The sequence below is a fragment of the Candoia aspera genome, chromosome 1, assembly GCF_035149785.1.
Source record: "Candoia aspera isolate rCanAsp1 chromosome 1, rCanAsp1.hap2, whole genome shotgun sequence".
NCBI classification, from domain to species: domain Eukaryota; kingdom Metazoa; phylum Chordata; class Lepidosauria; order Squamata; family Boidae; genus Candoia; species Candoia aspera.
Window position 1 is genome coordinate 276,421,423 of NC_086153.1, and position 24,483 is coordinate 276,445,905.

The 24,483-nt window shown below is 41.1% G+C and overlaps 1 protein-coding gene across 1 annotated transcript; it reads right to left on the bottom strand.

Annotated features, from left to right (window-relative positions):
* Nucleotides 1-5,409: 5,409 nt before the first annotated feature.
* Nucleotides 5,410-17,644, bottom strand: SYNJ2BP (synaptojanin 2 binding protein). The gene is made up of 4 exons (XM_063289832.1): nt 17,429-17,644; nt 11,192-11,328; nt 8,959-9,054; nt 5,410-7,339 (listed from the first exon to the last, which is right to left on the bottom strand). Exons 1-4 carry the CDS (start codon nt 17,490-17,492, stop codon nt 7,199-7,201), a joined length of 438 nt encoding a protein of 145 aa, XP_063145902.1. The 5' UTR covers nt 17,493-17,644; the 3' UTR covers nt 5,410-7,198.
* Nucleotides 17,645-24,483: the final 6,839 nt, after the last annotated feature.

Here is a 24,483-nt window from a genome sequence, read left to right on the forward strand (position 1 = left end):
AGCTCTACAGAGAGTTTTGAAAACACCTCCATGGCCTGCCGCTTGATGGTCATGGCAAAGTCTCAGTACTTCTTCCCTCAATGAGGGGGGAATGTATAATCGCCCACTATGCCAGAGGATTCCTGCCTCCACATTAAATGGGGAGGCAGTGTCTTGCGGGCCCCTCTGGAGGTCATCCATCCTGGCCCTGGCATACGGGTCCTGTTGCTGCTGAGCTCTGACTCTTGTGAATAGGTCCTCTGCTTGTCTGCCTGCTGCTAAAATCTCTGTCTGGTTCCCCCTCACAGACTGCTGAAAGTTGTGAGGTTGTAATAGAGTAGCCTGTACCTCCTGGTGAGTAGCGGGGGTTGCCTGAATGGATCGAGACAGGGCATCTGCCAAACAGTTCTGCGCCCCGGGAACATAAGAAATAACAAAATTGAAATGGGAGAAAAACTGGCTCCATCTGATTTGGCGTGGGGTGAGGGATCTGGTGTTTTGTAGAAGCTGTAAATTCTTGTGATCAGTGCAAGCTTTCACAGGAAAGGTTGCACCTTCTAGCCAGTGCCTCCACTCTTGAAATGCTGCTTTAATTGCCAGCAACTCCTTGTTAAAAACATCATAGTTTCTCTCTGCTGGTGAGAGCGTGCGGGAGAAAAATGCACAAGGGAGCAGTGTCTTTCCTTCTTTGTCATTATATTGCAATAAAACAGCCATGATAGCAAAATCTGAAGCATCTGAATGCATTATGAATTGCTTCATGGGATCAGGGTGCTTTAAAAGTGACTGGGATGCAAAGAACTGCTTAAATTCTTGGAAGGCTGCTTGCTCCCTCTCCCCCCAAATTTATTTTGATCCTTTCAAAAGCTGTGTGAGGGGTTTAGCCCTGTCACTAAATTTATTTATGAATCTCCTGTAGAAATTGGAGAATCCTAGGAATCTTTGTACATCTTTCACATTTCGGGGGGGTTGCCAAGAGAGAATTGCCTGGACCTTTGAAGGATCCATGGATATGCCTTCTGTTGATATTCTACAGCCCAGGAAATGTAATTCAGTTAAATCGAAGGCACACTTCTCTAGCTTGGCGAACAGCTTTTCTCTCTCAGTCTTTGTAAGACATTACGTACATGGGTTACATGAGTTGTAGCATCCTCAGAGAATATTAATATGTCATCTAGATAAATGACCAGATACTTATCTAATAAATCAGAGAAAATTTGATTCATAAATCGGGAAAATATGGCTCCCACATTAGACAAGCTAAAGGGCAAAACAAGGTACTCAAATTTACCAAACCTGGTGTCGAAGGCAGTCAGATATTCATGCCCCTCTTTCATCCGGATCAGATTGTACGCATTCCTGAGGTCCAACCTAGTAAAAATGTGTGCTTTCTGTAAGCGATCCAGCAGATCAGATATTAGGGGGAGTGGGTAATTTTCCTTGACTGTGACTTTATTGAGGGAACTGAAATCATGCACCACTCTCATGGGTGCCTCCTGGGTTGCTGGTGCCAACACGTCAGGCTTCTTTGGTACGAAGAAGGTAGGAGCAGATGCTGGGGAATTAGATGGTTGGATGAAACCCTTTTGCAGATTAGAATACAAGTAACCTTTAAGGTGGCTAGTTCCTTGGGGGACATGGGATATTGTTTCCTTGCTGGAATCTTGGCTCCTGGTATCAACTCAATGGTGCAATCACAGTCCCTATGGGGGGGTAGTGCTGTGGCCTCTTGTTCACTGAAAATGTCTGCGAAATCTGCATACTTGGATGGCAATTGGACCCCCCCTGCTTCCGTGACTGCGTTGGTTGCTGGAGAGAGAAGAGCGGCTTGAATCTTGTGGTGCTGGCATTCCTTAGCTGGGAAGGAGATTGCTCCCGTAGTCCAGTTCAACAATGGGTTGTGGATCTTCAGCCAAGGTGTGCCCAGGACTATAGGCACATTAAGTAATGCAGTAACATGAAGTTGGATCCACTCAATGTGGTCTCCCATTGTTAGCTGCAAAGGTTCTGTGAAACTTCTAATCGGCCCTGCCCTGAGGGGCTGGCCGTCAATGGCCTCAACTTCTATGCGACGTGGCAATTCTATGGTTGGGATGTTTTGTACAGTCTGTACATCAATAAAATTGGTGGAAGCTCCAGAATCCACAAGGGCCTCTAGCTTGACCTGGTGCTCTGGGTTTACGTGCATTATGACTGATAAGTAGTAAAAAGATTGCCTGGAATCCTCGGAATGAGCTCTTCTTAATTGATTGATGGTCTCCCTGCTGAGCTCTGTGGAAGGAGACCGATGGAGTTTTCCTGGTTGGAAGTCGAGGTGGAGGTGGCTCTTGGTTCTGCTGCTTGCCCTGGGGCTCTTAAGGAATTTGCTTGGCTTCTCGCTGGGCAAGCTCTCACCATGTGCCCCTGGACTCCACAGTAAAAACAGAGGGCTCTCTCTCTCCTTCTGTCTCTCAGCCTTGGAAATAAGCCTCCTGCTTGCCCCAATCTGCATCGGCTCCTCTGGTCCTGAGTAAAGAGATGCTGCGGAGAGCTGGAAATCCTGGAAGCACTCTGAGGCCCCCGTTTCTCCCCGGCTGCATCTGTCTGAGCTCTTCTAGCCTGGCATCTATGACCACAGACAGTTGATATAAACCTTCTAGGGTAGCTGGTGTTCCCTGGTGCACTAATTCATTTTTAATTTCTTCATCCAGCCCGTTTGGTCTTTCAAGGCACTCTCATTCCAGTCCAGATCTCCTACTAACAGCTTGAAATCAGCAATGTAAATTCCCACCCTGTTGTTGCCTTGCTTGAGCTTCCGAATTTCCTGGCTGGCAGTGACCTCTCTGATCGGGTCGTCAAAGTGTGTTCGGAACCCTGCCAGAAAATTCTGGTAGTTCTTGAGAATCGGGTCATTGTTCTCCACCATGGGAATAGCCCATTTGGCTGCTGGACCCTTTAGCAGACTTGAAATGAAGGTGACTCTGGTTCTGTCTGTGGGAAATTCTGCCGGTCTGCTGTCAAAAAACATTGTGCACTGTGTGAGAAAGGTTCTCAACTGTCCTGCTTCTCCAGACTTCTCTGGTAGACTGCCCTGGGATCTCAAGACTACTAGCAGAGCTGCTGCTGCTGCTGGCACCGGTTATGGGTTAATCAGAGCTGGTTGTTGTAACTGCTGTAGCATGGCTGCTTGTAATGTGTTGATCTGGAGATTTACTTGTTGTTGTTGTTGTTGCAATGTTGCCGCCAGTTGTTGAATGGCTTGCCGAATATCCTGGTTTTCCGAAGACATTTTCTCAAATGTCTCTTCCTGTTTGTTTTGTTCCTCCCTCTTTCAATGGGAGTAGCGGAGTTTGTTAGGATTGATGTCCTAACAGTCAGGAACCACGCTGAGACAAGGAATAGGTGTCTAGTGTTTTATTACTGCTACATTAGACAGAAAATCCTAACAAACTGAAGAAGCGTGGGAAAAACCCAGACAGATAAACCCCAAAAGTCAAGGCGGGTCTGATCTGTGTCTCTTTGAATGGCTGCTTAACTCCTCAGTACTACGCATGCGTTTTCCCCCCTGGATAGGGCCCCCCTCCTGCTCACCATCAGTACTCAAGACACATACAGTGACTGAAATTTATCTTCTCTTTCGAAGAGACTTAATTTTCACCACAGTCTCAATTATGAGTAATTCATCAAAAACTATTCAACCTTTGGAGAATGAATAGCCTATTCAAACAAAAGTTCTTTAGTGGTATGAGTACTAACTTAGAGAAGGGAGACTCCATAATACTTATGGTGCTGTTTGGATTATTTTGAGAGGTTTTGTTTTCAATTTCCCTTATGTCATCAACCAAGTTCCAAAACTGAAGTAAGTACATCCAGATTTTCTAAACCTGCTCAGAAAAAGAAGAGCCTAACTAGGAAGCAGAGAGCATGATCTGGAGTCAATAGTCTCACTCCCAAAGGCTGGAGCACTTGGAGGTCACATAAAAGCTTCAGGTGAGAAAGGGAACTATACTTACCTGAAGGGTGACTAGATTCTAAAGCCCTGCCCCAATAATTTAACTTTAACATAGGAGGGTCCTCTTAGATTCATTGAAAACATAGTAATAAAGGCAGGTTTTTCCCCTTATCTTTTTTGTCTGGAGCAGTGTTTCTCAACTTGGCAACTTTAAGATGTGTGGACTTCAACTCCCAGAATTCCCCAGCCAGCCGTCAGCCAATAAGGCTGTGGCCTCTCTATATTGGATGGAGTCCTGCATGGCTTAAATTGGGGTTCTCTAACTGTGGGTTGTCAGTCCTTTGGGGGTTATGAGCAAACCACAAAGCTGGAGTCCTGTCACACCACGTTCCCTCTCAGCCAGAACAACTTGTCTCTGGCTCATGCACCACAGCTCTCCACTCACCAATAATCAATACAATACTTTGTTTTTCTAATACCTGAAGATGAACAGCCATCATGAGAGTAATCACTTTGTTTTGCCCCTAAAGAGAATGGTGAAAATTAGTAAATTGATGCATATTAAGGAAATTAATCCAGTAAAGGTGCTGAGTTAAATGTATTAAGCAGTGCTCTTTGGGTTTAAATTCCCATCATAAATAAAGTGTGTTTGCATCTTTTTTTGCATTTCCTCTTAAACTGTTTCTCTAAGAAGCTGCCCTCTTGTTCTATGGCATGCAATGAAATTGTCACCAGTCACACTCATTCCTGTCCCTAGGCCATAATTTATTACCTTTTTCTATATTCTTGATAATTCTGTATAATACACCTCTTGTGCACCTACTGAAGTTACTGCTGCCAGTATAACATCGTAGTTTATAGAGGCCAGTTTAGCAGATAAAAGATAGAAAAATATGTTTGATGCAAACCACTGTTCTAAACCCCATTCCATTGCTGTCCTGATTGCCATTTGGATGCCATAACATGTCTGAATACCTCTAAAATGATCATTACAAATTAGGGTGAAAACTGGTTTAGCCTTCTCTGTGGGCTGCAAAATTTAATCTAAGTTTTCAAATGGCTGTTTTAAGCCACAGTTCTGGTTTTTTGCATTAGGTTTACTGAACCTCTTCTATGAGAATTCACTGTTCTTTGAAACAGAGTCACAGCCTTTACGTTCTTGGGACATTTTCATTTATTTCATCCATTGCTTTCCATGGCACTGGGAATGCTGCATTGCAGGAGGAGTGACTGGGGCATATTTACTGCAAGTGTCTTCATTGTAAAAGCAAGAACAGATTTTAACAACAGAGACCTGGATTCCTTAACAAGTCTTGCACAGTCAAAAAATCACAATCCCCATGCTGAAGAATATAATTCTCCCTAGTATTTTGTTTTTTTCTCCCCAAGTCATATGGGGAAAACCAATGGTACTTCACAAAACCACACTGTAGAGGAAAGAGCAAAATCCAGAGCACTGGATGTTGAACAAAATCCAGAAATTAGGCAGGAAAGCTGTCCTCTGTACAAAGGAATATTTGATTATGGTTTTATTGCAACACATTTAGTGAGAAGGCTCTCCCCAAGTGTGATGCTTTGGACTGTGCTTGAAGTCATAAAAATTCCATCACTGTAACCAAATCAGTTTGACCTAATAACTATTCCAGAAGGTCCATAATACTCTAATTGCTCCCTTGCACACTAAAAACCTCTGTTATCAGGGTTCCAGTTTGTGTGTCCGCAAAGTTCTACTGTTGCGATTGTACCGTACTTGTGGAAATTGACTTTTCAATTATAACAATCCTAACAATCCCCCCAAATTGGAGAGTTCCCGTTGGTGTGGCCAGGTCCTCATTACTGGAATAGGGGTCCCAATGAGGAATGACCACTTTCTATATCAAGAAAGGCTGGGAGCACTCCAGGTAAATGTAACTGGAGAGAAGATACACCTCCCTCTGCTGAACCACAGCAGGCATGCACAGACATATCTCAAGCACTTTCCTGTACAGAGATATTAGAAATCAGAAAAGTTAAAAAAAATGTTCAGCACAGGTTAAAGTTTCAACACATATTGCATATACACTTTTTTGGCATCAAGCATTTCTTATACATCAATATTCTTTTGCAAAGTACAAAAACAGATTCCATTTCAGAATAAAACTGATGATACTTTAATGAATTCAAATCATTCACCTCTATAATATTATCAGCACAGAAGGGTTTGCCATCTTAAAAGGGAAGGCATTGTAGCTTTTCATTCAAGTACCTTCTCATTATTTCACCAACTTTTGCTTATATAAAAACTGCTGCCTTGCTGTATGGTCAGAGAATGCCATGGATGTGGTTCAAATGCTCCAAACAATTAGCTATCATGAACACATATTGCTTTTCACTGGAAAGAGCTATTTTTTGTCTTTTCAGCTGGAAAGCTACTACAAAAATGCAATTATGTTTGGCCATAATTTAAATAATGTTTAACCTGCCCTGCCAAAATATTCTACTCATTAAGGAAAGATATACTGGTTTAGCCTTCTCTGTGGGCTGCAAAAAAGAGATATTACTTTTATCTCTCATTGTGGACAATATTCTTCTCTGAGAAAACTTAGAGAATAAAGATAAATCTGCATTTTAAAAAATCCAATACCTTCTTTATTTTCAAACTAGATTCTGCGCCTGCAATCCACAGTATTCCTTTTGATCAGGCAAGCATGCTTTCTTACAACTTTGAGGACATTTCACTTCACCCGAGACCCAAGCCTTCCCCAGATCAAAGCATAACTATGCTGCAATTGCTCCAGAAGTTTCCTTCATGTTTCAGAAGCAGCTTCACAAATGGCAAAACAGGTAGTTATCTCGTCTGTCAGGAGAAATAACTCACAAGCCTTGCCCTATCACCTAGCTACATGTGAAAAAATGTTGAGCACATGAAAATTCACACAATAAAGGAGAATCAGAAAAGGCTGGACCAATTTTCTTCAGGACCAGTAAAGTGAGATTGTCCAGCTCATAGGTTTTCAGATTCTAGGTGTATGAAATTTGAAACTCCATACGCAGCCAAAATGTTTCGTGTTCTCCAGCCTTCCCCAATGTGATACCCACCAGGAGGCCTTGCTGGTTGGAAATAATGGGAGTCGTAATCCAACACCGTCTGAAAGGCACCAGGTTGGGGAAGGCTGCATTGAGCAATGATTCTCTCTTTCTCCTCCCCCTATGCCAGTCCAGAATAAGATTGCTGATTTGTTCTCTTTAAATTATTTCATATATCTGTAGGTTTTCCCAGACATCGAGATCTTTGGAAAATGATGCTGATCACACCCGTTGCCGATATCTAAGGAAGGCCCATACTATAGCTGCTGTTATGGCCAGCCCTGGCACCAAAAACATAGTCAAAGGAATGCCTCCTGAATCTCCATCCCCTCGGTGGCTTGAGGGACCATTCTGGGGCAGCAGCTGCAATTGGAAAAAGAGGAAAGGCATTAGGAATTGAATCAGAGGAAGAGGAGGTTAAACTTTCTAAGGAAATTTAGAAAATCAAGGGTGTCCCACATCTTCAAGCTGGGAAAATTAAGAATTCTCTTCCAAGCAAATATTCAACCAAGCTACTTTTGAAAGCCTGAGCATGTCCTAAATGAGATAGGCAGGATAAAAATATAACAACAACAACACCACCTGCAAATAGAAGTAGAACGACTGTGGCAAAATAAAGCAAAGATAGTACCAATAGTAATAGGTGCCTTGGGTGCAATTCCAAAACACCTGGAGCACCACTTTATTAATTAATTAATTAATTGCATTTTTTATCACCGCCCATCTCCCCCACACAGGGGACCCTGGGTGGCTCACAATAAAACACTTGAACACCATCGCCATTGACAAAATCACCATCAGTCAATTGCAAAGGGCAGCTTCCCTTGGAACAGCTTACATCCTGCGACGATACCTTTCATATTATTAAACAACAACATCTGCCTATCCCAGGTCCTTAGGAAGGACTCGATAGGTGGACAAAAATGCCAAATCCAGTCTAAACATCTGGCTGACTGTGTGATCAACCATAATGCTAATGGTATATTTAGTATATACCATTTCACCTAAGTTCATCTTTTAAATTATGTGCTTTCTGTAAGTCATATATTCCTGTGTTATACTTGAGAAAAAGACAAAGGCCTCTAGGGAACTACTTTTCACCTTTACCTTACGGAAAACGTGAAGATCTCCTCCTTAACACCCACTCTATTGAGGAAGCTCTAACCACCATCCTGATCGATCACTGTCACTTGCAACCACACCAGAACAAGCCAGCCAGCCAACACACAATCTATATTTTGCTATGGCACACCATTATAGATAACCCACAACATTTTGCACCCTAAAGGTGACTTTAGGGTCTCTATTTGATATACATAAAATTTATCAGAATGCCCAGGGAAATTCTAAATTACCCCATAACACATATACAAGTGTATGTTAGCCTTCCCTAACCTGCTGTTGTTCAGATGGGTTGGGACTACAAAATTTGTTTGTTAGCCCTTTGGGCTGGGAATTCTAATATTTGTAGCCTCAACACATCTGAAGAGCATCATATTGGGGAGGTCTGACACATGCTGCTCACAGTCAACTTCTGCTACTTATCTGTTATGTTTCTCCCTAGTTTTTCTTCTCCACCTCTTGCCAAATGTACACTGTAAGTTGCTTGGGAGAGCATCCTAATTGTTTCACACTGTGGATATTACTTGGCAGGTCTATATGGCAGCAGCAACAGTTTAAAGCAGTTTTCCCAATTGGTGCTCTTCAGATGTAAGACACTGCAATTCCCAAAATCCCTCAGCCATTTGGCCTTGCTGGATGGGAAAGATAGGAGCAGCTGTCCATCACATCTGGAGGGCACCACCTTCAAAAACAATGGTTTATAGAAGGGCCTTCAGAATCATAGTTTCTGTTCCTCTTCCTGATCATGCCAATCGGGTGTCCTGGAGGTTTTCCTGAAGTAAATTCTTTGAAGCACTTTGGGGAAGAGAGATCTACAAAACTATCTTCCAAGCAAAACTTAAGGAAAAGAGCCTACATACCCTGTGCTGAACCTTTAATGATACATTGTCACCAGCTGCCCTGAAAAGTTCCACAGCATTCTGGTGTAGCATGTTCTTCAACTCCTTACCATTAACCTGGAAAAAAACACATGTAAAAGCCAATTAGGCATTCATAATAAACCTGCTTGGACCCAAACCATCACTAATGAACAAATACCTAATTAGTATGAATAAATATACTATTAGTTAGAATACAATAATTAGTATAGAGCGTTTAAGTAACACATTTCAAGCACTCTAAGGGCTCCAGTTTTCCATTAATTGCCAGCATTCTCAGTATATTCATGTGGGTGATCTAGGGTATCCCAAGATCAGCACATGTCACCCCTTTGCTCCGCGAGCTGCATTGGTTGCCAGTATGCTTCCGGGTCCAATTCAAGGTGTTGGTTATCACCTTTAAAGCCCTACATGGCACAGGTCCAGGCTACCTAAGGGACCGTCTCCTCCCCATCATATCAACCTGTCCCTCCCGGTCATGCAGAGAGGGCATGCTACGGACCCCATCTGTAAGATAACTCCTTCTGGCGGGGTCTAGGAGGCGGGCCTTCTCTGCAACAGCCCCTGCCCTTTGGCATATCCTTCCCCCGGAAGTGAGATTGGCTCCCTCCCTCCTGGACTTTAGGAAACAACTAAAGACCTGGTTCTGTTATCATGCCTGGGGTGGGAGAGACAGTAGTCATTCCTGGGGATGATTAGTTTCTTAGAAGGACCCTGCTCTGCTTGCAAATCATAAAGAACTTCCAGCCATCAAGGTTTTTATTATATTTATTTTATTATGTATTATAGTATTTTACAGTTTTATATTATTCTTATTTATGTTTTATTGTAAACTGCCAAGAGTCCCTTTTGGGAGATGGGTGGTGATAAATTTGATTAATAAAATAAATAAATAAATAAATATTCTGGACATGCTGGCCTCTAAACCAGAACTGTGCCTAAGCATTTAAGAACATGCACTAAAGTAGAATGCCATCAGCTTCAAAAAGCTTAACATGTTAAAAAATGGAAAATAGAGCTACAATCAATATACAGGCACAATGCTGTAAAACAAAGGCAGGCAATTTGTGGCTCCTGAGTTCCCTTTCTGCAGCCTTTAGACCCACTGATGATTGCTAAAAACTGATAGCAGCTCCCTATCATTCTGAGATAGGACACATGTGAAAATTGTAGTGTAATCCCTAACATAGGCATAGTAAATAAAACAACAAAGAAAATCCCAATTCCCTGCAAATGTTCAGCCTTACCTACATATGTATGATGCAGTCCCAACCAATTTACAGCTCTTACAATGTTAAGAATGATCCTTGTCTATCAATGAGTTACCCACACCCTACTATTAAAAGGACATGATATAATAGCATATGGCTCTTCCTTCAAGCCCTAAATGTTTGCTAAAAAAAATCACACCTGCAAAAAGGGTAAGTTTCTACAATTCAATTAGCATAAGGTTCACAGGATGAAGAATTATGTGCCTATTTCAAAGGAGATAAGTTATACTTGTAAAGTGAAAGGCAGACCTCAAAAGGAGAGTGCCTAATTTTTCATGGCTGTCAGCTGGCAGGCCAGGGCCCCTACACCAAAAAATAGAGAGTGGGACCAAGGAAAAAATTATTTGATAATACTTAAGTATTTCATAATACTTAAAACATAGTTCAAGTTTCTGGCAGCACATATGATCCTATGTCCTAACTCCACATGTCTTTGTTTCAAGAAAAGGTGCAACATGCTACTAAGGTTTATTTTCCCCCAGAGGCAAACATCCAAATCTGTAGAATAGTAAAAGAATGGTAATGGTGAACTTAGCAGTGACTTTCCTTTTTCTTTATTCTAGAGACAGACAAGTCACAGACAGGATTCATGCCTTTGGACAGGAGACAAATGATTCTATGCAGCTGGGGATGAGACAAACTCATATTGTGGTTGTGATAATGCCTGAGCAGATGTTATAAGGTACTCTTTCTCCAGTGGTATTGAACTATCATTCCCATCATTCCAATATTGATTAGAAAGGACAAGTATTAGATTGGGGAAATCTGTTATAACATGGAATAAGAAATCAACAAAACTTTGGCTTTGAATTTTAAAAAAACTTAGTGATATAGATTGGATGGATTTATGAAGCCAGCTAGTATTGTAAAGAGATTGTAAATGTTTCTACACCATTTTCCCTCCAGCCTGAAACAACTTCACAGGACAGAGTTAAACTATTTACTGTTAAAATCTTGTCTCCCTCTTGAAGGCGGCCATCAAGTGCAGCAGCTCCATTTTCTTTGATCCGGCTAACGTAGATGCCAGTGTCATTGGAGATACACTGCTGGTCAGTCCCACCAACTATATTAAATCCCAAGCCTAAGAAAAAGATCAAAAGAACAACTTTTTTCAAAAACGGGATCACTCCCCACCCCAAAATTAGCAAGAAAGAAAAAAACTCAGAACAGTGAAAACTATTCCCTTCTACTGTAATAAAGCTCCATGAACCAAAATAAACAGTTATTGGCAACTATGCATATTCTGTTTTTATTTTAAATACTAGGAATAACTGTGTGGTAATTTTCATTAGCAACAGTGTACAGGCTGGATGGCAGCACTCACCTGACCCTGGCTGATCCTGAAGGCTACGTTTGGTCAGATCCCATTATTATTCAGCTGTAGGCTTCATTGGGAAGTTTTTTTAAAAATTCCAAAATCACTTCTATACTGTTGTCCAAAAAACTACAGTGATTTGCCTACATTAACCATCTGGAATCAACTCAAGGGTGTCTTTACTTTATCTTTACTTCATAGATTTAAGGAATGCCAACTCCAACCAACTCTGGACACTTCATATAATAAAAAGAATAAAATAGATATGCATCAAGGAAAAAAAAACACATGAAACAACATACAAAACTCTTACAAGGGCTCACTCAACACCCTGCCCCAGGGCCTGGAAAAACAGCCAGGCTTTCAATACCTTTCAGACCATCATCAGGGTAGGAGTCATATATCTCTCTGGGTTGATACTGTTCCAAAGGACAGGCGCTGCAAGAGAGAAGGCTTGATAGGCGACTGCTTATCTGCAGGTACCCAAAGTGCACCCCACTCTTCCAAATCTTACTGGATGGGCAGTAACTGTCATCTCTCACAGAACCAGGCCCTCTTTTATTTCATTGCTATCATGGAAAAGGATCAATTATTGTGCAGCTCTGTAGTTTACATTAAGGAAAAATCCTCTATAGGTTTTTTTTTTATTCGAATTGCTGGGGAAGAGGGTTCTTTTTAATTCAGGATCACAGCTGTGGAGTGAAAAATTAAGAGTCATCTCCCCACTTACCTCAGTTGTGATGAAAATCCCCACTTGTCCTGTTGATAGGATATTCAGGAACTATTTATATTTAGATCCTGGAGTAAGACTACTTATAGCAAGTCTCATACTTATTTTGAAGTGATGCAGATCAATAGTTACATAATTTTTCATATCAGCATCAAAACTTCTCTATTTACATCTTTCTATTCATTATCTGAATATCTGCAACAATCTTCCCCAAACTATTTGGAGGTTATTAACAAATCATGGTTAAAAGAAGTGATGTTTTCCACACAATTTATGAATTAACTTTTTGTGAGTCTAATACACCTTGGAAACTTTAAGATGTGTGGACTTCAACTCCTTGTTGAAGCTTGTGAAGAAGGAAAGGAGAGTCTAAAACAGGAAAGTTATACAGTTCCAGGTAAAAACTGTTAAGTGACTTCATATGATTGGGAGCAAAAAAAGAAAAAAAAAGTCTAGCCATTTTTCCTATTATAGAGTTAGAGAAATATTTGTTTTTAAAAAATCAATATGCTATAGGATTGGAAAGAATATGATTTACAGAATTCAACATACAGTTGAATTCAGCAGAGGTTAAGACTTCCGGTGGAGACATGGCAGACTGAACAGCTGTGCCTGCGGGCTCAGCAGACAATACTGACAATGAGGCAGTTTTTTTGGGCTCATGCAGGCTTTTCCTGAAGCCCAGGAGTGTTCTTCTGGAAAAAAGGAAAACACCTGGAATCACCCCATCTGTCCCCCGGATGGCTGCTTGCAGCCAGAAGATTGCAAACAGCATTCACGTTCAACTGGTAAGAGCTAGCTGGGAGACTGGGACGTCACCATTTCCAAGCCACACTGTAGCCTTAAAGGGACCCTAAGACCAGCCACCCCATTTCTAAATCACCCAATTTATATTTCTTTTAAGTATGCATACCCTAAGAGAGGCTTTCTACCGCAAGGAGAAGCGGATTCTCTTGGTTTTTATTGTTATTTTGGGGATCAATTTTTTTAAAAAAAAAATCTTTTTAAGTTTTGGACTTTGTTTTCCTTCCAAATATTAAGGAGGACTGAGAGTAAATAACTGTCTCCCTGTTATTATTTTTGTACTAAATTTGAAGATATTCGCATTTTCCTACATGGTGAATCGGCTGTTTTGAACTTTCAGTTTTCTGCCTCTACTTTCCCTGGGGAACTGCCTGCTATCTCTTTACACTTTCACTTGTGTAAACACATTTCAGAATTCTTTCATATCTTCCACTTTCACTGGTTAAGCTCCTAGACGGCACCATAATCTACTGCTTGAAACATGGAGGATTTTAAACAGACTTTCTCTGACTTCCAACAAGACTTTAAACAGATTCTTTCTGATTCCTACCAAGTTTTTATGCAAGGCATTCAGGACATTGTGGAAAACATGAGGCCTGAAATGTGTCATCTGGTTGAGAATGTTGTGGATGAAACCGAGGAATTTAACAGCGACAGAAATGTCTCTTCTAAGAGTGAGATTGGGGCTTCTGTTGAAATGCTGGGTGAAGACTGGATAGTCAAGTTGAGGAAATTAAAGGGAGAGATCAAGTTGTGAGCCTTAACTGAAATTGATCTTCTGATGGAATGCCATGGAAAAGAAGGGGTTATTATGTATGGGAGGTCTCCTGAAGAGAAGTTGGAGTTTTTGAGGGGGGCAGTTGGCCTGTTCGATTTTTTAAGAAAAAAGCTCTGTGCACATTATGGGGATATTTAAACACTCTGGTTCATTTTGAAGTGGGATAAGGGTTCAAGAATATTTATCTGGATTGCTTTTAGGGTTTCGCTGATTTCATTTATCTTTAACGATTTGGATTAAGGTTATTAAGGTATAATAAAAAATAATAAAGATCTATCTGGATGGTTTGGGGTTTAATATGATTAAGATTATTAAAATCATATTATCAAGTACAATGGCAGACAATATGTTTTTTAGTTTGATCTTTATTATAGTAGACAGGAAGAATAGTATAGAATAGTAGTAGGAAGGAAATAATTAAATAAATGTCATCTTTGGGGAAGAAGTTGATTAGGATATATATGTATATGTACAGTATGTGTATATGTAGAAGAAGCAGAAAGGTACTGACTCCTTGGAAAATGCCACTTCTGCAACGTTTTCTTGGCAGACTATATCAGGGTGGTTTGCCATTGCCTTCCCCAGCCGTCACCTTCCCCAGCAAGTTGGGTACTCATTTTACTGACCTCAGAAGGATGGAAGGCTGAGTCGTCCTGAGCCGGATACTCGAGAATCCAGCTTCTACTGGGATCGAACTCGGGTTGCGGGGAGTTTCAGCTGCAATACTGCCACCTACCACTCTATGCCACACAAGGATGGATACTGATGTGTGTGTGTGTGTATAAATATAAGGGGAGGGAGCAACTGTATTTAGTGATTTTTATGATGTGCCAATGGAATGATTTATAGAAATAATGTGATTTTGGTTTAATATACAGTTAAGGGATTGATTATGGAAATTTTTGTATATCCTTGCTGTTAAAAGTCAGAAGTCACCTCTTTTTGTAATTTGAAAAAAATTCTCTTAGTGTTTCTAAGTTTTTTTAGTTTTTTCTTTTTTAGTTTGTAGTTTTTTGTTTTCCTGTAGCTTTTATCTTTACTTGAAACTTAATACAATTTTTATTAAAAAAAAGAATTCAGCAAGGGTTAAGTCACATTACTGCAATCCCAGAACATAAAGATGTGTTTATTAATAAACATATACAAAAACATAAAAAACACTTCTAAGACTGCAACACATCAGGTATTCTTTCTACTGGTCACAATGAATCAATATTTACATTGTTTCATACCTTTAATCTAACAAATGCTTTAGATAAATCTGAGGCAGGAGTATCAAATGACGTCATCTCTCTTTGAGATGAGACATACAATTGTCACCCACCTCTCTTTCTCCTCCCCACAACTCCATTGCTTTATTAACTTACTAAACATTTCTTTTTCCTAGTGTTTTTCCAGCACGTGCAAGGTCCCCTTTTTTTGGATCAACCAAATGTTGATCAGTTGGTTGCGACAGGAATTTACTGACCGGTTTGTTGCCCTGACATTGGGAGGGGTGAGACAAAGCAACTGGCCCAAAGTCACCCAGCTGGCTTTCATGCCTAAAGCAAAACTCACAGTCTCCTGGTTTCTAGCCTGGTGCCTTGAACCACTACACCAAACTGGCATTTTTAGTCACTAAATATATTCTAGCCATAATATGCCACCAATATTTGTCAGTATTCAACAAATACAAACTGAATTAAAAGAGAATAAGACAATCATAAAAACACATGCATGCAGGCATTCATTTAAACACCATAAAGCACACATTTATTTCTGCTTGTAGCTGACTAGTTGTCCAGGTTCTAGCATAATGCTTGATATTTCCACTAGGTGTCACTAATATCCAATACAGCCTTTCACTTACCCATATTTTTGAACTCCGGCTTGTTGTTTATTATTTAGTGGCTATCTTTTAAAATAAATCATGAATTTTACTAGAGTTAATGGGCTGTTGATTTTAAACTTACTCTATTAGCAATTTTGGAAATGCATGGATTGAAATGTGGGGTATAAATATATTAAACATAAACACTGAAAGCCCATAGTTTATTCAAGAATAAATGAGTCAAATTATCCAGACTGCATACTAAGAAACCACCAAAAATACAAAACTAAAAAGTAACTCAGTGGCCCAAAGTTGGGTTTCCCTTGCATGCTTTTGACCCAAACAAGGATTAGAAAATTAAATTTAAAAAATGTTTGCCCTTTAATCAGAGGACATAATCCCAAGAATGCCTTTTTTCTTTCTTCCCTTGGCAGATCACTCCTCTAACAAATAACCTAGAATGATCCATTTGGAACACAGACCATTCCTCTAGGCAGCACAGTGCTAATGAGATCTCAGGGAGAATGTAAATGTCTTCAAAATGTGTGAATACTTGTAATATCAAACTGTCAAAATATCAAAGCCTGGGCTATCATGCACAAGCTTTTTTTAAAAAAAACTACACATCTGAATGGATTAGGCATTGCACATTCACTTCATCTCAAGCCTCTTTACAAACAGAGAGAAAATAAGTGGCTTTCCAAAATAATTGGTGAAAAACAAATTCATCACCTTTTTTCCTCCAATAAACTCAGAACAGGGCAGACAGGAGTCATCTTTTTCATGAGAATCATCCATAAATAAAGAGAAAATTACTCTGAGGAATACCTAAACACCTGTGAGGCTGAGTTGAGCCCAGGAACAAGTCCAGGATGCTATCCTGTAAACCAGGTTTCTCAACCTTGGCAACTTTAAGTCCAGACATCTCAAAAGTTGCCAAGGTTGAGAAACGTTGCTGTAAACTGCCTGCACCTCTCACCAGTGGCCATGCTGACTGGGGCTTCCCAAAGTGGTAATTCTGCAGCATCTGGAAGACCATAAGTTGTTCTACTTTAAACCAGTCTGGCTTGACTCTTCTTCTATCTCCAGTGTGAAGGTCAGGTATAGTTTTCACAATCAGACAGAATTCTCTCTTGCACATTTGCTGCACAAACAGCATCTCCCAACCCTCCATTTCCTTTTATAGTGCAATCCTGTATGCCTACTTTGGAGTAAGCGCCATCGCGTTTAATGCCAGTCCCAGCGAGTTCGTGTAGCGCTGCAGCCTCAGCGCAGCCTCTGCTACACTTCAAATGCTGTAAATTCGCGTCAACTTTCACACGCCAAAAAAAGCCTGAGTCCACTTTCAAGGGAAACCATTCTGAGTTTCTTTTCGAACCGTTCTTTGAGGAATAAAGACTTTAAAGGCAATCCTGCAGCGCCTTGCTAGAGGGGCTGCCTTTCCCGCGCCGAGGATCCGAAGCGGCACCGAAAGCCGCCAAAGGGCCTTTTCCTCTCCTTCAGCAGCAAAAGGGCCAAAGGGAGAGAGGAGCTGCTCCTGACCGGCAGGGCTTCCCCGGGCCTCTCCTTCGTATTTCGGGGGTTTCCTTTTCCCCCTCCTCAGAAGAAGAACCCCTACAGGACCCAGCCTGGCGCTTCCCTGCTCCAGAGCCTAGAGGCGGCTGGAGCGCCAGGCAGCAGCGACAGCTCCCTAGCCAAAGGCGGCGGTGGAAGCCCACGGGGCTGCCCGCCGCGGACTTCGTACCTGAAGGTCCTCGGGTGAGATGGATCACTTCCTCCGACAGCAGATAGTCCACCCCTCCGTTCATACTGCGCTCTCGTGCAGGTCTCTGCTCAGCGCCCTCTCGCTCCGCCAGGCCCTCCGCCGCGCGCACGCTTGAAGGTGAACCAGCCAAACCAAAGTCGAGGAGGAGGAGGAGCAAGCGGCGACAGCAGCGGCGGGTCCGCTGCGGGACTTTCGCTTTCATCAGCTTCTCAACCGGAAGAACGAAGTCAGCCGCTAAGGGTTCTGGGGCTTGCAGTCCTCCCGGGGCAGACGCCGCAAGTCCAGGTGGTTTTGCCAGGAGCCTCCCTCCCTGTTTCCGGCGAGGAGATGCTGGGTTGCGGCCGGGAAACAGGAAGGGTGGTGCAATAGAGTCCCGTGCAGAGCGGTCCCCGGGCTTACGCAGAGGTCGGATCTTCCCTCTCAGATCCCAATGTGGGTCCTCTTCTCTCCCCGAGCCCGGAACACGCGGCATCGCTCTGACGAGGGTTGAAGTCGGCTCACTCGGAAAGCGGCTGCCTCGGTCGTGTTTCATGTTAACTCGAAGTTAGATCCCAACCTGCGTTTTATAGTAGCTGATTACATTTTGCAACCTCATTAAAATATTAAAAGGGAGTCAGGACAAATGGGAGTATTTCCTTTTAGGCTAAATAATAGATTCAAGTAGATCGAAATTCACGCTGTACCTCGGAGGTTTTCTTTTCCAGCAAAAGAGGCTTTGGGGATTTTTTTTTAAACTTTATTCCATCCCTTTTTAAAATCCCATTCCAGCCATGAGAATTTCTGAAAAATTCTTTCTTCCGTTGAGACAGAATTTGCTTTCATATTTTTTCATCAAATCGAGTAAGAGTTGTTTGAAAAAAAAATCTATCTGCTGCAAAGAGTATCACATCAATATTGCCTCTCTTCATTCTAATGCCCAAGTATGTTTTAATTATAGTGTTTGAATTATGACGTATCTTGTTCCAGAACGGCTTATTTTGGCATATTATGTACTGAATTTGATAATACATGATCTGCATAGCCTTATATTATAACACAGGTTTAAGTACATTGCTAGCTGCAAAGACAAAAAAGTGGTGACCTGCATGATATCACAATGCAATCTCCACCTTTTGAATTTCATCTGAACGGATGGATGGAAGCACGTAAGTCACAGGGTTGGCATTTTGACACATTGTGTGATTTATTTATTTTATTTGTCATATTTTTATTACCGCCCATCTCCCCCACTCAGGGGACCCTGGGCGGTTCACAATAAAACAGTATAAAATACAGTAAAATCAGAATAATATCAATAAATATACATATAAAATATAATAAAATCCAAGTGATGGCAGATTTAATTCCACTCAAAAGGGACTGGAACCAGTTCCAGCAGGACTAGGGAACCAACCAGCCCCAAGAATGGCTCTTCCTCTCCCCACTCCAGGCATGGTGACAAAACCAGGTCTTCAGCCATTTCCTGAAGTCCTGAAGAGAGGAGGCCAACCTCACTTCCGGGGGAAGGATGTTCCAAAGGGCGGGAGCTACTGCAGAGAAGGCCCGCCTCCTGGACCCTGCCAGATGGAATTCTCTTGCAGACGGGGTCCGTAGCATGCCCTCTGTGCACGACCGGGTGGGATGGGACGGGTTGATGTAATGGGGATGAGACTCCCTTAGGTAACCTGGACCCATGCTCCCCCCTCCCCCACTCCAGACAATCATGGCAAAACTACAATTGCCAAAAGGTCACCTTGGGTATTCATTACTCTGAGGCAACTCTCTGAAACAAAAGTTGCTTTTTTTCCAGAAAACAAGCACATAGGTCTCTTATGAGGTTACCACTCATAAGAGGGTAACAAGTATGACATGCTACCTGTCTCCTGCAGATTTGAAGGAGAGGAGCTTCATATAGTACATCTCTAACAGAGGAGGGATTTGGTCACTAAGCCCTTATCTTTACCTATAGCAGGGGATATCCAAATGGATCGTTGTGGATAACTTTTTATCGTGTTACATCAAGGTAAGCCACCCTCTCTAAGCAGGCTTCACAATTGCTCAGAAGAGTTCCATAGTCTTTTACAAGAAAATGAGACCTGCGTAACGGAGCCTCTTCAGACGTTTGTTCCCTTTCAGTGTGCCCCGAGGCAAGGTTGGGCCCCACTCTTCTGTCCTTTACCACATGACTTTACAGAGAAGAAGAGCTGCATTTTGCAAATGATTTGAATGGACATTTTGGTAATATCAAATGGAAGGAAAATCGTAAATGAAGACTGGGAATTAAATAGATGGCTGGCTGGAGTTTACAGAGCAGGAGGCATGGAAATGGAAGATGAAGTGACAGAGTTATTGCAGAGAGATTTTGAGGAAGCTTTCTGGAAAGATGTTAGTAATTGCTATGTTACTAAAACTTATGGGCAGAAGGATAGGAAATACAGAGATGGAATCAATACATTTCAGAGGCAATATCAAACAGATTGAATAGCTAATGTTTGGCAGTTATTTAGAACTTATTTTTTCTAAATAATGTTTCTAAAAGATCCTCAAGGCACTTCATGACATACAAACATTAATACAATTATCACATAGCATGAAAGTGGCACTTTTCCGTTCTGTTTTGAGGCATACTTTTATTTATTTATTAAGTTTATACATCATCCATCTCACTAGAAAAGTGACTCTGGGTGGTTTACAAAGAAAAGTTATAAAAACCATTATAAAAATACAAAAATACAAAAACTGGAAGAAGATAAACTAAAGGGCGGAGAGAGCGTCTTTAAGCCACCAACCACCCCCAGGGCTCCTTATCACTCTTGGACCCCAAGCTAGTTGGCAGAGCCAGGTCTTGACGTTCTTCCAGAAGGCCAGAAGAGTGGGGGCCAACCTCACCTCAGGGGGCAAGATGTTCCACAGGGCTACAGCCACGGCTGAAAAGTCTCTCCTCGATCCCACCAGTCAAAATTCTTTAGCTGACAGGGTCTGTAACATGCCCTTCCTGCTGGACCGGATGGGACGGATCGATGTGATTGGGATGAGACGGTTCCTCAGGTAACCCAGTCCCAAGCCACGAAGGGCTTTAAACGTCATAACCGACACCTTGAATTGGTCCCAGAAGCACATCACCCAGTGCAACTCACGCAGCAGAGATGTTACATGTGCAGCCCTAGATGCGCCTGTAATTGCCCGCACCACTGCATTCTGCGCCAGCTGCAGCTTTTGGAATTATACTAGTTCCCAAATTATTTATTTATTTATTTATAATTTTTATCCCACCTTTATTATTTTTATAAATAACTCATGGTGGCAAACGTACCTAATGCTCCTTCCTCCTCCTATTTTCCCCACAGCAACAACCCTGTGAGGTGAGTTGGGCTGAGAGAGAAGGACTGTCCCAAGGTCACCCAGCGGGTTTTTTATGCCTCAGGCAGGACTAGAACTCTTGGTTTCCTGGTTGGTAGCCTGTTGCCTTAACCACTAGACCAAACTGGCTTAATGTGTAATTAGTCAGTGAGGGAAGAACATCAATTTTGTTGTAAACTTTATTTTTGTAGGTTACAGTCAGGGGAGAGAGTTGTATGTGGCTGAATGTGTCCAGTGACCACAGATGAAGAAAAATGTGACAGGGAAGAAATGTACAGATGGACCCTAAGAGTAGCTACAAGGACTGGGGGAAAGTAGGTGTAAATATAAGTGTTATTTATTCTGTAGTTAGCTATCTTTTTCTTACAGCCTGTTCATCCCAACACTACAAAATTCTTCTTGATAACCTTTGTGGAGTCATACAGATACATGTCTGTATAGAAGGAATAGTTCAGAAACATACAGTATAAAGTATGTTTCAGCCAATGTCATCAGTTGGGACAGCTATAAAGTTACTGACTTGCAGAGTGAAAAATCACTTCTTTCCTTTAGTGTCCTTTAAACTGCTTTTTTGCAGCACCCCCACAAGTTATTTCTCTCCTTTTTGTATAGTATTTCCCTCTGCTTTCCTTTACTTTCAATTTTTGAGGCTTCTTTTTGGTTCTCACTTTCAAAACCTTTTAAAAGTCCTTTATATTTCTCAATTTGCCATCTCCTCGCCTTTCCATCTTTCTATGACCACTTTATCCTGTAATTCTTCTGTTCACTTCCTTAATAATAGGAACAAGGGTTCCTAATTACTGTGATAATGCTACCATTTATGAGGTGAAGGACACATTGGGCATTTACCTAACATTTTAATTATTTATATTATTAGTATTTCAAGAAAAAAGGAAAAACATAATGCTGATATAGTAGGAAATATAGTAGAGAAGAAAAAAGAAAAAAGTGTGAGTCTTAAAATACAGGTGGATAACTAGCACATTTTTAATAACTAGCAGTTCTAAAGTAACATATGGCTAATATATTCTCATACACCATTAACAACATAGAGCATTATAAGGCAGTTCATATCCAATTTTTAGTCAAAACACATCCCTATTGAACTGTAAAAAGATTTGGCTGGTACAACTGAAATTGATTAGAAGAGAAGGAAAAGCTATACATAATAAATAATGCAATAAAAGAATGCTCTAAGTAATATGTAGGCTATATATCAGAATTTAGATAACATTTTGAGTGTTCCATAAATGGCTGCTAAGGTGAAGTTGATTATTAATGAGCATTAGGTTGGGAACAGCCAATTACAAACTATCAGTTTTGAGATGTTCTCTTCTATCCCCCAACCCAGAATACTCTCTACTGTCCCTAGCCTACCTTCATCTTTTTTCTGGCCAGGTGGACTCATTTCCAAAGAAAGAACCTACCTGTTTTTTTGTTTTTGTTTTTAAAGAATGATGAGGGAGCCTAAGTGAATTCCTGGTAGTTCTAGTGGGAGTCATGTCTCTTATACCATTCTGTGCATAAAGATAAACTCATTTAAGGAGTTCTGTTATTTGTTCCCAAAGCCATTACTTTAGTGCTTGTTTGTTTATGATGTTATTTGTCAGCTTTCTCTGGACTTCTCCAGCAGGACTGAGACAATAGAACTCTAAGGCTGAACTGGTTCTGCAGACAACAGAATGGATAATAGTTAATGTTTACTTCAGTTCCAATCCTGGTCTAATACAACGAAAACAAAAATATCAAGTATAAAGAAATATAGCAGAAACTGAAAAAAATATGTTAATATGTGCGAACTAATTATTGTTCTTAAGAAAGAAACAGAGAAACCTGATATTAAAACATGGAACAGACTTGTACCAGAAGGCAACAGGAAGTATTTATTTGGGAGAAGATTTTCTATTACAATTCATAGATAATGATTTGCATTTAAATATGTAACTTACACTGTAACAAGGTACAGTAGGAGCTACCTCAAAAATTTCCACATCTTTAAAACAAAAACAAAAAAAACAGGTACTGGAAAGACTGGCCTTCTTTACAATACATGTCTCTGTGAGGGACCCAACGTGGTGATATATCATTCTTCCCTAGGTCACTGAGAATAAGTACATAGCATATAACATCACATTCCATCACTCATAGGGTATGTGAGGCAATGGTTTAAATGATGTGTGGGTTGCATCTTATGCTAATGTTTGAAGTGCAAAATCTAACATTTAACTATTTTCTGATCTCTACCTTAACTGGAAGATGAATATCAGTTCAGATCAATTGGCTTCAAAATAGAAATTTAATTAATTAATTAAGAATACCAAAATTCTTCTTATGCTCCTATTCCTTTGCCTGGATTCCATCCGACAGTAGAACTTTTAATCTGTTATGTCAATCTGAGACAAAATCTATAGGTTAAAACACAAGTAACCGAAGCACAACCACAAACCACAATTCCTAAGAAATAACTTTAATAAAGCGGTACTTTGGATTTTGCTTCTCCAAAATATCTAAGTTAAGTCTCAAGTGCTCTAATGCTGAATGCTCTTCACTAGGATTAATCATCTGTGTCTCTGTCCCAGGATGAACATGATACTGAGAAGATGGTAGGCCAGTCTTCCCCTAGCTGGGAAAACTACAGCTCCCAGAATTCCCAAACATCTGAGCTGTAGTCCTAACCTATCCAGAGCCCCTCCCCCTGCAACTCCCAGTTCCCCCATCAATTCTCACCTTCAGTCACCTGTCACTGACTCAACACAAGGAACTATATTGCAGGTCTCCTGAAAGCTTGAGAAATGAATTGAAATTGATTATTTCATGATGGAGCTCGGTGTTCTCTATTGGTTTTTCATGATAAGCCATGAAGATAGTGCCTTACTTGAGACAGAATTTGGAAGTGTGCCTAGACATTTTCATGTGCTGTCAGAGACAAGGCTGCTGAACTCCCAGGATAACACTAGAAAAAATGTCTCCCCCATGCCACGCCACCCCTCACCTGTCTTGCAGTCGCATCATAAAATGAGGGTTTTGCACACCAAAGGTAGGACTTCTCCACCTCATTGGATTGAACACAGAGGGGAGGAATTTTTCAAACTTATAAAAGTCCAGTACTTCAGAGCAGCAGAGAAAGGGACCATAGCATTCTTCTTCCAGGCAACCTTATAAGTGCACCTCCTTGCACATATCAGCTGCACACAAGAGTCCTTACACTTGATAGTCCCATGCATTTAATTTCTAAAGTTTTCTTAACAGCCCTTTTGAGAGTCAGATCCAGCCTGGGAGCAAAAACTATTGTCAGGCATTCTACATGATAGACCAAAAAAAAAAGCCCAACAACATTCCAAAAAGAATGGGCTTTTGAAAGGCGAATAAAGTTGTATGCCTTTGGCAAGTAACAGGAAGTTTCTGCTTTCATCAGAATGACAAAAGGAATATTGCAATGTGCTACCACAAGCTTGGCCCCTTTGAGGCATGCACACAGGCTCCATGTGCACATAGAAAAGGGGCAGGGCTTGAATCATGGCTCCACAATGTTGGTGACATCAGCCTAACCTCTCTTGGCACCCCCACAGACACCACTGCTTACTCACCTAGATACCAGTCTCTTTTGTCTAATATTATCCATAATATCTTGTTACAGATTTGACACATGAACCCTGGTTCATTTCCCTGATCTACTATGAACTTATTTTCCATTT